The 14545-nt window shown below is 38.8% G+C and overlaps 2 protein-coding genes across 2 annotated transcripts in view; one reads left to right on the top strand and one right to left on the bottom strand.

The window, feature by feature from the left end:
• The window catches only part of LOC128613372 (prolyl hydroxylase EGLN3-like), a 29801-nt gene extending 23470 nt beyond the window's left edge, over positions 1-6331 (bottom strand). The window contains exon 1 of the mRNA XM_053634078.1: positions 4345-6331. Coding sequence (XP_053490053.1) covers positions 4345-5130 — 786 coding nt within the window. The 5' untranslated portion in view covers positions 5131-6331. The remainder of the gene's footprint in view (positions 1-4344) is intronic.
• Positions 6332-7068: 737 nt separating this feature from the next.
• On the top strand, positions 7069-14208 carry rex1bd (required for excision 1-B domain containing). Its single transcript, XM_053634080.1, has 5 exons — positions 7069-7253; positions 7390-7472; positions 10004-10208; positions 11508-11596; positions 13604-14208. The coding sequence occupies exons 1-5, from the start codon at positions 7230-7232 to the stop codon at positions 13674-13676; spliced, it is 474 nt and encodes a 157-aa protein (XP_053490055.1). The 5' UTR covers positions 7069-7229; the 3' UTR covers positions 13677-14208.
• Positions 14209-14545: the final 337 nt, after the last annotated feature.

The raw sequence follows: 14545 nt of genomic DNA on the forward strand, positions 1-14545 counted from the left end.
CTGACAGGAAGGCTATAGTAACTCAAATAAGCACTCTTTACAACCACAGTGAGCAGAAAAGCATCTATGAATGCACAGCATATCAAACCTTGAGGGGGATGGTACAACAGCACGCTACAACAGCACAAGACCACATGATAGCCTCAGACACCTGTTCTTGGCTGACGGGAGGGGAACCCAGTGTGGTCTTCTGCTGTTGTAGCCCATCCACCTCAAGGTTTGATTTATGCATGCTGAGATGCTTTTCTGCTCACCATGGTTATAAAGAGTGATTATATGAGTTACTATCCTTGCTGGCAGCTGGAACCCATTTGGTCATTTTCCTCCGACCTCGCTTATCAACAAGGTCAATTGCTGTTGTTTTCCATGGCTGACCTGTTCCATGTCTGGTTGTTAGTACATCAGTGGTTTCTTTCTTTTTCAGTATATTCCAAATTGTTGTACTGCTATGACCAATGCTTGTGCAATGGTTTTGATCAATGTTCCATCTTTTCTCAGCTTCAAAATGGCTTGCTTTTCTCCCAAAGACAGCTCTCTGGTCTTCATGTCGGTTTATCCTTATGAACAACAAAACACTGTCTTCACAGGTGAAACCCAAGGCTCAAACCAAATGCAGGCATCCAGAGCTATTAATTGTTTAAACAATCATTTAACAGGGCACACCTGAGCCAATATTTCTGATCACTTGAAAAATGGATGGGTTCAAACAAAAGCTGTCATATTCTAAGTTGTTTAACACATCTAGATATAAATATCCGGAAATGAAAGCTAGAATTCTGATCCATCGTCTCATATTCATCTTTTGAGCCCAAAACCCAACTGTCTTTAGTGTATACCAAAAACAGAAGAATGGGATTTGCTGTTTCAGTACTTTCAGAGGGGACTGCACAGTCAGGGTCCAAAAGTATTTGGACAGTGGCGCAATTTTAGTAATCTTGCCTCTGTACTTAATATTGCATTAACTGTTTAGGAATTACAGCTATTTGTTACAGACTGTACATAATGCTCTCACCAAAGCTGGTTTATAAAACAGAGCATTTCAGTTCCAAAAAATATAATTGGCTGAACTGCGTTCAAAGCCATTGTAAAATCCTCAATATACACACACACCAGTGATCGTACAACAATAATTGAATTCTATACTAAAGTGGCAGGGTTTAAACCAAGCAAACTGTCGCACTAAGCTAGTCTTATTCATAGAATACCCATAGAATAGTGTTTGGTTGCTAAGCAACATAACAGACAAAGCTCACTGTTAGTCATCTAGATTACATGGTTTAAGAATTGTTTATAATGTTATTCACAATAAATTAAGTTATTTATTGAATACTGGATTTTATTATCCGAACCAGCTACATTAATCTCTTCAGCCAATTCATCAACTTGCATACTAGATCCCGTACCTACATGTTTGTTTAAACAGATTTGTCCAGGAGTAATTGAACCACTTCTAAATATAATCAATTCTTCCCTAAGCACTGGCTATGTACCTAAATCACTTAAATTAGCAGTTATTAAACCCTTGATTAAAAAACCTGATCTTGACCCGTCTCAATTGTCCAGCTATAGACCAATATCAAATCTCCCCTTCATCTCTAAGATTTTAGAAAAGGTTGTAGCAAAGCAGTTATGCTCGTACTTAGATAGGAATAACATTCATGAAATGTATCAGTCAGGGTTTAGACCTCATCATAGCACAGAGACAGCATTAGTTAAAGTAGTAAATGACCTTCTACTGACCTACGATCAGGGTTGTGTCTCTCTGCTTGTGTTACTCGACCTTAGTGCAGCTTTTGATACTATAGATCACACTATTCTCCTTGATAGATTAGAAAATGTTGTTGGCATTAAGGGAACAGTCCTCTCCTGGCTCAGGTCTTATCTGACCGATCGTTATCAGTTCGTAGATGTAAATGGTGAATTCTCCATGCGTACTGAGGTTACTTTTGGAGTTCCACAGGGTTCTGTTTTAGGCCCACTGCTCTTTACTTTATATATGCTACCCCTAGGTCAAATTATTCGTAAACATGGAATTAGCTTCCACTGTTATGCTGATGATACACAGTTGTATGTTTCAGCGAAGCCAGAGGACAGACAGAAGCTTAGTAAAGCTGAGGATTGTGTAAAGGACATTAGACATTGGATGTTAACTAACTTCCTTCTACTTAATTCTGATAAAACAGAAATACTTTTATTAGGCCCACGTGTAGCTAGAAGTAATCTTTCTGATCACATGGTTACTCTGGATGGTCTTTCTGTTTCATCATGTGCAGCAGTTAAAGACCTTGGAGTGATTATTGACTCCAGCCTATCATTTGATGCTCATGTAGATAATATTACTAGGATAGCCTTCTTTCATCTCAGAAATATTTCTAAAATAAGAAACATATTGTCACTACATGATGCGGAAATACTAGTTCATGCATTCGTCACCTCTAGATTAGATTACTGTAACGCCTTACTGTCTGGATGTTCCAGTAGGAATATAAATAAGCTCCAGTTAGTCCAGAATGCAGCTGCTAGAGTCCTAACTAGAACTAGAAGGTACGACCATATCACACCGATATTATCAATACTGCATTGGCTCCCAGTAAAATCTCGCATTAACTATAAAATACTTTTATTAACCTATAAAGCACTAAATGGTCTCGCGCCACAATATCTAAGCGACCTTTTGGTTTTATATAATCCGCCACGCCTACTTAGATCAAAAGATGCAGGCTATTTGACGGTACCTCGAATAGTGAAGGCTACAGCAGGGGGAAGAGCTTTCTCTTATAGAGCCCCACAGTTATGGAACAGTCTTCCTATTAGTGTTCTGGACTCAGACACAGTCTCAGTGTTTAAGTCTAGGCTTAAAACGTATTTGTTTACTCAAGCCTACCCTGACTAGATTCTGTTCTACTACTTCGCAGTCATAATAATCTTTTTTCTCCCTCTCTCCTTTCGCCGAGCCCCACATGAATTTATGGAGATACTAGAGATCCAGATCCTTTCTGCCTCTGGATGGAGCTCAAATCTTCTCTAATTCCAGACTGCTGGGACTACGGCTGCTCCTAAGGCCATACAGACTTCATATAAATCCATAATGAACTTTTTCACACTATCTGTTGTTACCCAGATGAGGATGGGTTCCCTTCTGAGTCGGGTTCCTCTCAAGGTTTCTTCCTCTTAAAACATCTTAGGGAGTTTTTCCTTGCCACCGTCGCCACTCAGTGGCTTGCTCAGTTGGGATAAATTCGCACCTTTAATATCTGTATACCATGTTGATATTTCTGTAAAGCTGCATTGAGACAATGTCTATTGTAAAAAGCGCTATACAAATAAAATTGAATTGAATTGAATTGAATTATATCTGTCGTCATTTCATAAAGCAAATAAGCCACTCAAGACTTGTAGGATTTTATCTCGGGCATGGGTGAATGAGACGGGGGCTCACTCCTGTATCTTACCTAGGGCCCCAAATTCACTAATTCTTCTTCTGTGCATAAAGAATCAGTCAGTTTTTTACTTCATTCATTCATTTCATACATTTTGTTGTTGTTTGTTTTAACTGGGAACAAAATATTTAGTACGCAATATTCAATATATGTGCAAGTAAATTTGTTCGTTCACACTAAAACACATTATAGCACACATATGGATCACTATACAATCTACTCACAGCTTAGCTTTTCGAAAAAGTTTTTTATTCCCTTATTCTTCTGTAGACTGATGTTTCACATGTGTGTTTGAGGTCATATGTAATATCATTTAAAAGACATTGCTCACAGCAAATACGGGGTGGGGGTGGGGGGGTAGTTGTGAACAGTTTTATGCAACATTTCCCATGTGCGAATGCTGTTTGAGGGTGTTTCACGTTCACGTTTCAGTGCTCCAGACGTGGTCTGACTACAGTTCATTTGTAACTCATTTTGTGGTCCACTTGATTTGTGTTTTGTGAAAACAATGTGGACTCAGAACTATATGTGGAAACACCCTGGATGATTTTAATATAATATGTGCAGTCAATTAGAGATTGAGTTTTGGTAAAGTTGCCCAACTATTTAGAAAATGTATTTCAGCAATTAAAAACATATGGTCAGTATCAAACATCTTGAACTATTTTGGTAAAGTTTGCACAATTGCTGTCTGCACTTGCCATCCTTCGATGTTAATATAAAGGTTAAAGAAAGCTTCTTGACCCCAAACTGCTGTCATTCTGCCTTACAGGAATGTAGGAGACCTGAAACCTTATATTTTGTAGTCTACACGCTTCACTGACATGAAAACTGCGAAAGCATCGTTCTGTGCGTTATAATATTAACGTAATATCTGGTCGAGAAACTTATGTCTGTTACTTACTTTTGTCCTTCCATTTATCCTGTAGTTTCCCAGTTTTCCGTTACAGTGACGGACAATATCGTCCATGCGACTCATTAGGACAGCTATCTTCTCACATCCAGGCTCCTTTCCCTCGATCCATGTGATCTTATCACCTCTTATGTCCTTAATTGAGTCACTTCTTTGACTGACTAACTGTCCATCTGTAAACTCCCCAGAGGTGTAGAGAGCACAGACCTCTTCTAACACGCCGAGACCAAGTTCTTCACCGAGGAAGTTGTTCACAACACAAATGCCATGTTTATTCATACATGGCCCTATATATTCCGTGGCCAGTTTTTGATGAGGAGACATGGTTTGCCCGTTGGAGATATCATCCCCAGTGTGTTCAGGTTCAGCTCCACACACAGGTTTGATCGATGGTGAAGGTTGTGTGGTGCTTACATGTGGTTTGGACTTTTCCGAGGCCGTGCAGCTTGGTGTTGTGCTCTTCTGCTGTTCCTGCAGTGGTTTCGGTTCATTCTTCACGTTATCTCGGCAGTTCGGTTGTGCCGACGGTGTGTGTGTGTGTGTGTGCGTGTGTGTGTGTGTGTGCGTGTGTGTGTGCGGTAGGAGCGGGTTGTTTTCGGCCTGCTTGCAGACCTGTTTGTGCTTCTTCCAGTCTTGTTTCTGGTGATCCTTGCTGCAGTAGAAAGAGCTGCGACAGCGACCACACTTCATGAGGTTCTCCATCTCACCACAAAGCTCACAATACTGCCGTTCTTGGTCTGGATCTGTCCTGACACCTTCCCCCGTGAGTCCGTCCATGACTCAAACCAGCTGTTGTTGTACTTCTGGATCGATCTGTTTCCTATTCGCTCTGACTCTAGTGTCCAAGTTACACACTCAAACCCACCCGGACACGTCACACACACCGCGCCATTGATTTCTCGCTCATTTCCTACAGAAAACAAACAATCCGGGCTTCACTTCAGCTTTCTGAACCTTCCGCCGAGTCCCGCGTTTCAGAGACACATGGCGCCGGTGGCTGTTCCTCTATTTTCATACCTACACGTCCGCCTGAGCTGCCTCGTGACGTCACGCACCGAGGGCAGGACCAGGAGCCAGTCTGACAAATCGTGTAATGGGTTATGACTAGTGACTAGTGATGTTATGCTGGGTATGGAGCTCCAGAGTGTCTCCAGCAGGTCGGGCACTTGCAGGTCAAGCTCTGTGTAGATACTTCGTGTGTTGTTTTCCCTGTGATGACGTCACCGACAATGACTAGAAGCCTGGTTTGGGTTCGAATCTGGCCAGATTGACATCTGTACAAGACAGATGTTTGTAAGCCAGTAAAGAAAGTAACATATTACCTTATAGACCACTCTTCAGATAAGAAAACGAATGCTTATATCAAAACCTATACAGCCAAAAGTATGTGGACACCCCTCCTAATTATAGAGTTTAGGTGTTTCGGCCACATCCATTGCTACAAGTGGAGAACATCACATAGTCTGCATAGACAGACACTGGCAGTAGAATGGGTTGTACTGAAGAGCTCAGTGACTTTAAATGTGTTACTGTATTCGGTCAGTGCCACAAGTCAGATCCTAAAATTTCTGCCCTTCTAAAGATACCCTAATCAGTCCTTCCAGGATCTTTCGACTTTGCGATCGCAGAAATGAACACGAAATCATGCAAACACTGCGATATTCAAACGAGCTTGCAATTTTTCAGAATGACTGCAGATTTTCCACAGATTTGGGCCAAGACACGCCATGTGACGCTATCGCAACGCACATTCAGCCAAAGCCCTCTTCGATTCACATGTGTCGAACATGAGTACAACTAAAAGGTCTCATTTACCAACAAACATCACTACGAATGACTGTGCAGAACTATTTTGTGCGATTGCAATTTTGACAATTAGTGTCATGTTCCAACAAAAAGCACAGAAAAATACCAAAAACTGTATCGCAAAATTTGAAAAAGGCCAAAAGCAATATCACGCATGTTTGGCTGCAACAATCAAAAAAGAACTCTGTGAAATCCTGTATGGACGGCCTGTTCAACTGTAAGTGCTTTTGTTGTGATGTGTCTAGGAGCAACTGTTTTTGCTCAGTCATGAAGCAGAGGAACATGCAAACGTACAGAACGGGGTCACTGAAGTGTGTAGCATGTAACAATCATCTTTCCTCTGTTGTATCACTCAATACAGAGTTCCAAACTGCCTCTGGAAGCAACACCAGCAGAAGAAGAGCTTCATGAAATGGGTTTCCATGACCTAGCAGCTGCACACATGTCTAAGATCACTATGTGTACCGCCAAGCATGGACTGGTGTAAAGTGGTGTAACGCACACTGCCACTGGACACTGGAGCAGTGGAACATGTTGTCTGGAATCACACTTCACTATCTGGCAATCTGATGGATGAATCTAGGCTTGGCTGATACCAAGGGAACAATACCTACCAGAGTGCAAAGTGCCAACAATAAAGTTTGGTGGAGGAGGGATAATGGTCTGGGGCTGTTTTCAGGGTTTGGGTCCGTTTTAGTTCCAGTGAACGGTGTTAAGGGTGTTAAAGCTACAGCATACAAAAAAACATAGTTGGAAGCATACGATTGTCTAAATACAATAAATAAATAAATAAAAAAAAATTAACACTTTAAAAAAATTAATTAAGCACTAATCACAAAACTCTTTCATTTCAGTTTTTGTAGACAGCGACAGAAGACTTTAGAAGACTTTAGAAGACTTTAGAAGACTTTAGACGACTTTAGGTTTTAGACGGATGAGTTAGTAGGAGGTTTCGAGTTCCCAGATGTTGTGAATAAAGCGTTGTCGAGGGTTGACTTTTATTTTGACAATATCCTGCTGAAATTCCCCGGAAGTAAAATAAATGAAATCGCTGGCTGGTGAAAGAATTGATGAACAGCGCTGGTCCAGCCATGGTACGTTAATGAGCTATTTATTATCATGATTATTAGCTTATAATGTAGACCAGTAGGGTAGTTTATGATGATGATGATTTATTTATTTTTAACTTAAGCCTTATTCATGATTTCATAATTTGACTGTTTTTTAAAGTCCCCCTCAGATTTAAAATGTTTGGTCCGACGTTTTTACGCACTTCAGACTGAGCGCATGGAGGCATACACACTTTTTGAAGAGTAAGTCGGTGGCCTTTAAATTGTGATGACATTGTGTGTGTGTGTGTGTGTGTGTGTGTGTGTGTGTGTGTGTGTGAGAGAGAGAGAGAGAGAGAGAGAGAGTGTGTGTGTGTGTGTGAGAGAGAGAGAGTGTGTGTGTGTGAGTGTGAGTGAGTGAGTGTGTGTGTGTGTGTGTGTGTGTGTGAGTGAGTGAGAAACTGACCAAGGACATCAGTCCTAAAAGTAAATAAAGACTAAACAAATGAGGCAAAATATTATAGTTAGTCATTTATTTATTGAGGAAAATGATCCAATATTACATATCTGTGAGGGGTAAAAGTATGTGCACCTTTGCTGTCAGTATGTGGTGTGAGTTCCTTGTGCAGTAATAACTACAACTAAACATTTCTGGTAACTGTTGATCAGTCCTGCACATCGGCTTGGAGGAGTTTTATCCCGTTCGTCAGTACAGAACAGTTTCAACTCTGGGATGTTGGTGGGTTTCCTCACATGAACTGCTTGCTTCAGGTTCTTCCACAACATTTCTATTGGATTAAAGTCAGGACTTTGACTCGGCCATTCCAAAACATTAACTTTATTCTTCTTTAACCGTTCTCTGGTAAAAAGATTTGTGTGTTTAGGGTTGTTGTCTTGCTGCATGACCCATTTTCTATTGAGATTCAGTTCATGAACGGATGTCCTCACATTTTCCTTTAGTATTCGTTGGTATAATTCAGAATTCATTGTTCCATCAGTGATGGCGAGTCGTCCTGGCCCAGATGCAGCAAAACAGGTCCAAACCATGATACTACCAGCACCATGTTTCACAGGTGGGATAAGGTTCTTATGCTGGAATGCAGTGTCTTCCTTTCTCCAAACATAACTCTTCTCATTTAAACCAAAAAGCTCTATTTTGGTCTCATCCGTCCACAAAACATTTTTCCATTAGTCTTCTGGCTTGTCCACGTGATCTTTAGCAAACTTCAGACAGGCAGCAGTGTTGTTTTTGGAGAGCAGTGGCTTTCTCCTTGGAATCCTGCCATGCACACCATTGTTGTTCAGTGTTCTCCTGATGGTGGACTCATGAATATTAATATTAGCCAATGTGAGAAAGGCCTTTAGTTGCTTAGAAGTTACCCTGGATTCCATTGTGATCTCACGGATTATTACACATCTTGCTCTTGGAGTGATCTTTGTTGGCCGACCACTCCTGGGGAGGATAAGAATGGACTTGAATTTCCTGCATTTGTATACAGTCTGTCTGACTGTGGATTGGTGGAGTCCAATCTCTTGAGATGGTTTTGTAACCTTTTCCAGCCCGATGAGCATCAACAGCTCTTTTTTTTTTCTGAGATCCTCAGAAATCTCCTTTGTTTATGCCAAGATTTTGTTAAATTTTTGTTTAGATCCCTGTTCTTTAAATAAAATAGGGAGCTCACTCACCTGATTTTAATCAATGGGATGACAATCACCTGACTCTAATTTCACCTTCACATATTGCTCTGATGGTGGAAATGGGCATTTTCAATGCTTGTGCTATTTTCTTATAGCCACTTCCCATTTTGTGAAGCTCAACAACCTTTTGCTGCACATCACAGCTATATTCCTTGCTCTACCATTGTTATGAATGACTAAGGGAATTTGGTCTATGTGTTACCTCATATTTATACCCCTGTGAAGCAGGAAGTCATGGTTGAACAACTTCCTGTTTGCTGTTCCTAGTCATCCAGGTGAAAAATATTTTTCTTATATAAATTCATAGGGGTGCCAATAATTGTTGCACACCTAAATTTAACAAAGGGTTTTGGGGTTTTTTTGGATAAACTTGTTGTGTTTGCAATTGTTTGATATCCATCAGAGTAGAGTATTTTTGTGAATTTTTTAAACAAAAGATAAAAAGGTTAAACAATAAAGACAGTTTTTCACAACCTTCTTTGCTCATATTTACCAAGGGTGCCAATATTAATTGAGGGCACTGTGTATATAAACTATTAATAAATATTGAAGTAAATAAAATATATACATCCCAAACTGTACTACCAAAAAGTAACATTCCTGGAAACTCCTTTTCGTTGTCGATGTATTAAATCCGTGGTCTGAAGTATCCCGCTCCGTGCACAGTGTCGACTCACGTGTCAAAAACAAACACCACCAGACATCAGTGCTATTAAAAAAATTGACCTAGAGGCCGCTCTCATACTGTACATTGACAACGGACACTTCTGAGCCGCTCCCGCAAGGGATACACCTGGGAAAAACTATCCGTGTGGATTTTTGCTGATAACCAATAGTTTCAGTAATCAGTTATCAGTGCAGATTAATCGACAAAACTGATCAATCGGTCGAGCTCTATAATTAATATTAATTTGTAAAATAATTGACTGAAACAGAAGAGGAGATTGTGAGGTTTCTCCCTATTTGTATATCAAGCGACCACACATGGGATCTCGACCCCTACTTTGGGAAACCTCTGTGTGTGTGTGTGTGTGTGTGTGTGTGTGTGTGTGTGTGTGTGTTAGTTAATTAATGTGGTTGGCTTATGTTTATCTCAGAGGTCATGAGGCGTACCTGAGGACAGGGCCAGATTATGACTTCGAGCATTACAGACAGCTGGTTCATGAGATGACCAAAGCGTTCTGTGGCATCTCAAAAGAGGTGCTGGAGATTAAAGAGCGCCTTCATCAAGACTTCAACCGATCAGATCTCTCCGAACATATCGAGAAGCTGCAAATCAAAGAGAAACAGAAACTAGAGTTGGTATGTATTTAACATAAATTGTTTGTTACTCAAGTAATATTTCAGTGATTTTTTTTTTTTAATAGCAAGCATTTATTTTGTAATTAATATTTAAAAATGACATGAATCTTCCTTTATGCCCCTTATGCCACATTCCAACATCTGAGGCATATTTTAATGGACTGTGATGGTTTCAACTCCTCTAGGACTTTAAGTTTGTAAAGTCGTCATATTTTTCTACATTTTAATCTGTTTCCTGTCATGAAAATAGCCACGGTAGCTGGCATGGTGGTGTTACATTACAAACTAACAACACAGAGTAGGGGAGAGCCGACACAACTGTAACACATCAAGATCCACACTACAGCTGTGACTTCATTACATAGAGCATGCACACTAGTTCATCACTTCTCCTTGTCTGTTTGGACTGGTGGGGTTGGTAGCAGGATTCATCCACTCATGATGGAGATATTTGTTCTGCAATATAGATTAAACAATTAAACCAGAAGTTATTTTCTACAATTTTTCCTTACATGTTATTACTTATTATTATTACATGTTTATTATTATTACATAGTTATTACATGTTATTATTTCTACACCAACAGTTAGCATGTTGTCATGCATGCTCCTTCTGTTTGCAAGATTGTGAGAAATTATAGGTGTAACTTGTGATGCAATTGTAATTGTGTTTTGTAATTATTACAAAACACGGCTTCACAGCCTCTCAGACTCATAAGACTCATAAGCACTAAGACGGAAAGGAAGCACACACTAATTTTCATGTTCCTAAGTATGAACTGTGTTTGATGCAGAACACTTCAATATTAATTTAACTTTTCTTTTAATTCATAGAATTCAAGGTAGACCTATAGTAACCATACTGTAGCAAAAATAAAAAGAATAATATATTTATGAGCTGCACATCAATCAATTACAATATATCTTTAAATCTGCACTTCTCCACATGTGTATAGGACATGCAGTGATCTTTTTAAATTACTCAATATTTTTCAAGCCACCGACGCTCAAAGGCACACAGAGTTGTGAATGCGTGATGGTTAAAAAGATTTCCTGATGTAAGTTTACAGTGTCTTTTGTCCCACACAATGTTACGCGTAAGATGTTACAAATCTTTTTGCGATGGTAGCCTCATTTTGGTGTGTGAGCTAAGTCATTGTGCATTTTGCTCACGTTTGTTAGAGCTGTGTGAGTGAAGGACATTTTCTTTCTTAAAGAATGCCCTTGCATTTGCTAGCTTAGTAAATCCATTCAGAACAGTGTGGTAGGAATTTTAACTATTCATAATCTTTCTTGCAGACAGCAAAATTACAGCTAGCCAAGCAGAGTGCACAAGATCATCCAGAAGATCAGAGCTATCAGGAGAAGGTTCAGGAGATCAAACAGGAGTAAGAGTGGCAATCATTTTATTCTCATTATTCCATATATATATATATGTATGTATGTATGTGTGTATATATATATATATATATATATATATATATATATATATATATATATATCCAGCCATCTTTACCATACCATTGTTACAATCCACTCCAAATGTACACATAGTGTCTTTTGACTTTGTACTTGTAAATATGAACAATAAAGTATTTATTTGTGAACATGAACAAATATACGTTTAAAAACAAAATTGATAGGGGAAAAGTATTCAGACACCACAAATGACCAAAATTAGTAATTTTTTGCAAAGCTGTTGTTGGCGATTTCAGCTTTGAGACATCTAAAGTAAGAAGTAAGCTTTTTTGTAGCATTGTGGTCTAATTTTGGCCTGTTTATCTTGACAAATTGTCTTCAAGTCCCCAGGGTTATAAGGATTCCTCATGGGATTCGAGTGAGTAGACTGGAGATGAATATGAGACAATAGATCAAAATTTTAGCTTTCATTTTCTGATATTCCTGATATAAAGTATATTGTTCTAGAAGAGTTGTGATTTTCTCTATAGGAACAGTGATGATTTCAGTGCAGTTCATTGCTGATTTTTTTTTCCCTGTATAAAACTAAGCAATAAACAGTTGCTGCTTTCAGGTCGTCCTGCAAGTCTTTACAAGTGACTGCTGACTTCTCTCTTTCCTTCCGTTTCATTATTCTGAGATTGTGTTGTGAAATCTTCATAGTGCTCTAGGACTGTTGGTTCCATGAACTTTCCACCTGCATATTCTCAAACCAACTGTACTGACAGGTCAATTGTACAGATCATGTTTGCATACGTTTTTCCCTATCAATTTCATACAGAGTCAAAAGACGTGTGAACTTTAAGTGGATATACTGTATGCACTGGAATTATATTAAATTACAAAAACAGAAGTGACTAAATATTTGTTGTCCCTCACTGTATACTAGGGCTGGACAATTAATCGAAAAGTAATCGAAACCGAAATTCAGAACCTCGAACCGACGTAATTTCCCCTTGTCGGTTATTTCGTTGTTTATTAAATTCCGGTTACTACTTTCCCTTTAAGAACATACAGCGTGTGTAGTCACGTGACTCCGCCCCATCCAGTCAGCGGCACGGAAGCAACATGGAGGCAGACTCGAACACCGAGTCAACCGTGCAACAGGAGCAGCTTGTACCAAAGAAAAACGCCTTGTCCCTCATTTAGACGCATTTTGGCTTCAGTAAAGAAGACATTGAACAAAATTACATTAAATGTAAACATTGCAGAAAAACCGTTTCAGCGACCAAAGACAATAACACCAATCTGTTTCAACACTCGCAGCACAATCACGTTACCGTATATGAACAGTGCATGGCTCAAAAAAGAGAGACCGACAAGCAACAAGTGCCTCCACAAAGCAGGTGTCGATAACACAAGCATTTAAAAATGCTACACAATATGAAAAGGATTCAAGAAGATGGAAAGAAATAACTGACGCCATTTGTTACTACATCGCGAAAGATATGGCTCCCATAGCGACAGTGAAGCGCAGTGGGTTTAAACACCTCGGTGAAACTCTCCACAGAACATACACTGTGCCATTGCAACCATATTTTCCCCAAACTGCAGAAAACACGTCATAAAAAAGTAGCTGCTTCACTGAAGTCTGCACATCTGATCTCTGGTCGAGTAGGACGATAGTTTATATAGTTTAATAGTTTGTGTTATATAGTTTATAGTAGTTTAATAGTTTGTGTTTCCTTCAATTATTTTTAAAATAAGACAAGAAATTCATGCTTAGAAAAAAATTAGATTAGGAAAAAAAAAATCCCACCTTTAATAGTTGAGCGTATTTACAGTACAAACAAAAAAAAACAACCCCAAAAGCAAAATAATCGTTGATTAAACGTAATCGAGGTAAAATGTTCAATTAATCGAGATTTTGATTTTAGGTCATATCGTCCAGCCTTACTGTATACCTCACTGTTGCTTTCTCACTCTTTATTTTGCAGTATCATAAAAAACAAGGAGTCTTTGAGTGAAATTATGCAGGATTTCAAGTATGACTCAGAAGATGCAGAATGAAACAGAGAGACTGCATACCATGATGGATTTGGATGGAGTTTGCATCCGTGTCCTTTTATATGAGGAGTGGCCAAAGATGCTATCGTGTGTGCAGTGCAATGTGTATACCATGTGTAGGTGTTGCTGATGTTTCGTTTCTTTGCAAGAAATTATTTATAAGTAATTGCATTCAGAGATTTGGAAGAGTCGCTTTTACAGTTATTCCTGTAGTTTTAGCAGGTTTTAAACAATTGAAATTAGACCAAGAATAAAAATTACACTAGATAAAATCTCCTGTAACTATCATCGTAGAACGTTTAGATAAGTCTGTACTTAAAACATTTTGTTGCCATGCAGTAACTTTTTAAAATGTTCTTTAAAGAAGAGCAGGTTCCATGTCAAACCTAGGATGCATTTTCTGAATAAATGTTTTTTTGTTCTTTTGATTATTTAATTCATGAGGATTTGTATCATATGTTTATATAGATTAATTCATAAACCAATTGTTCAACATGTTATCCAAATGAAAATACAGCCATAAAATGTTATCACACATTATGAGTGGACATCTGTATACTTGCATTTGCACGGTGGTGAAACTTGGGATCAATTCTGAAAAGAAGGAAAGTGATATTAAGACACATTCATTGTTTAGTAAACATGTGTTTTCCCTGTTAATGTTTTTCTGTCCCATAACACCTTTGATGTTGAGAGCATGTTGGATAATGAGTAACAACATGACAGTTTATTCTCGTTAGTGCAGTTAGTTAGTTTTTTTGTAATAAAATTTTCTCTTTTTTATTTTCTTTAAAAAAAAAAAAAATGTCCCCATTTTCTCCCCAATTTGGTCACCTGCTGTTAGAAATGTGGCCTTCTGGTTGTGATTTTTA

The sequence above is a fragment of the Ictalurus furcatus genome, chromosome 10 (genome assembly GCF_023375685.1).
Source record: "Ictalurus furcatus strain D&B chromosome 10, Billie_1.0, whole genome shotgun sequence".
Taxonomy (NCBI): domain Eukaryota; kingdom Metazoa; phylum Chordata; class Actinopteri; order Siluriformes; family Ictaluridae; genus Ictalurus; species Ictalurus furcatus.

Coding starts and splice junctions, on each gene's coding strand:
- rex1bd (XM_053634080.1), top strand. CDS start 7,230: ATGAACAGCGCTGGTCCAGCCATG. Junction 10,209..11,507: donor AGAAACAGAAACTAGAGTTG/GTATGTATTTAA, acceptor TCTTTCTTGCAG/ACAGCAAAATTACAGCTAGC. Junction 11,597..13,603: donor GTTCAGGAGATCAAACAGGA/GTAAGAGTGGCA, acceptor TTTATTTTGCAG/TATCATAAAAAACAAGGAGT.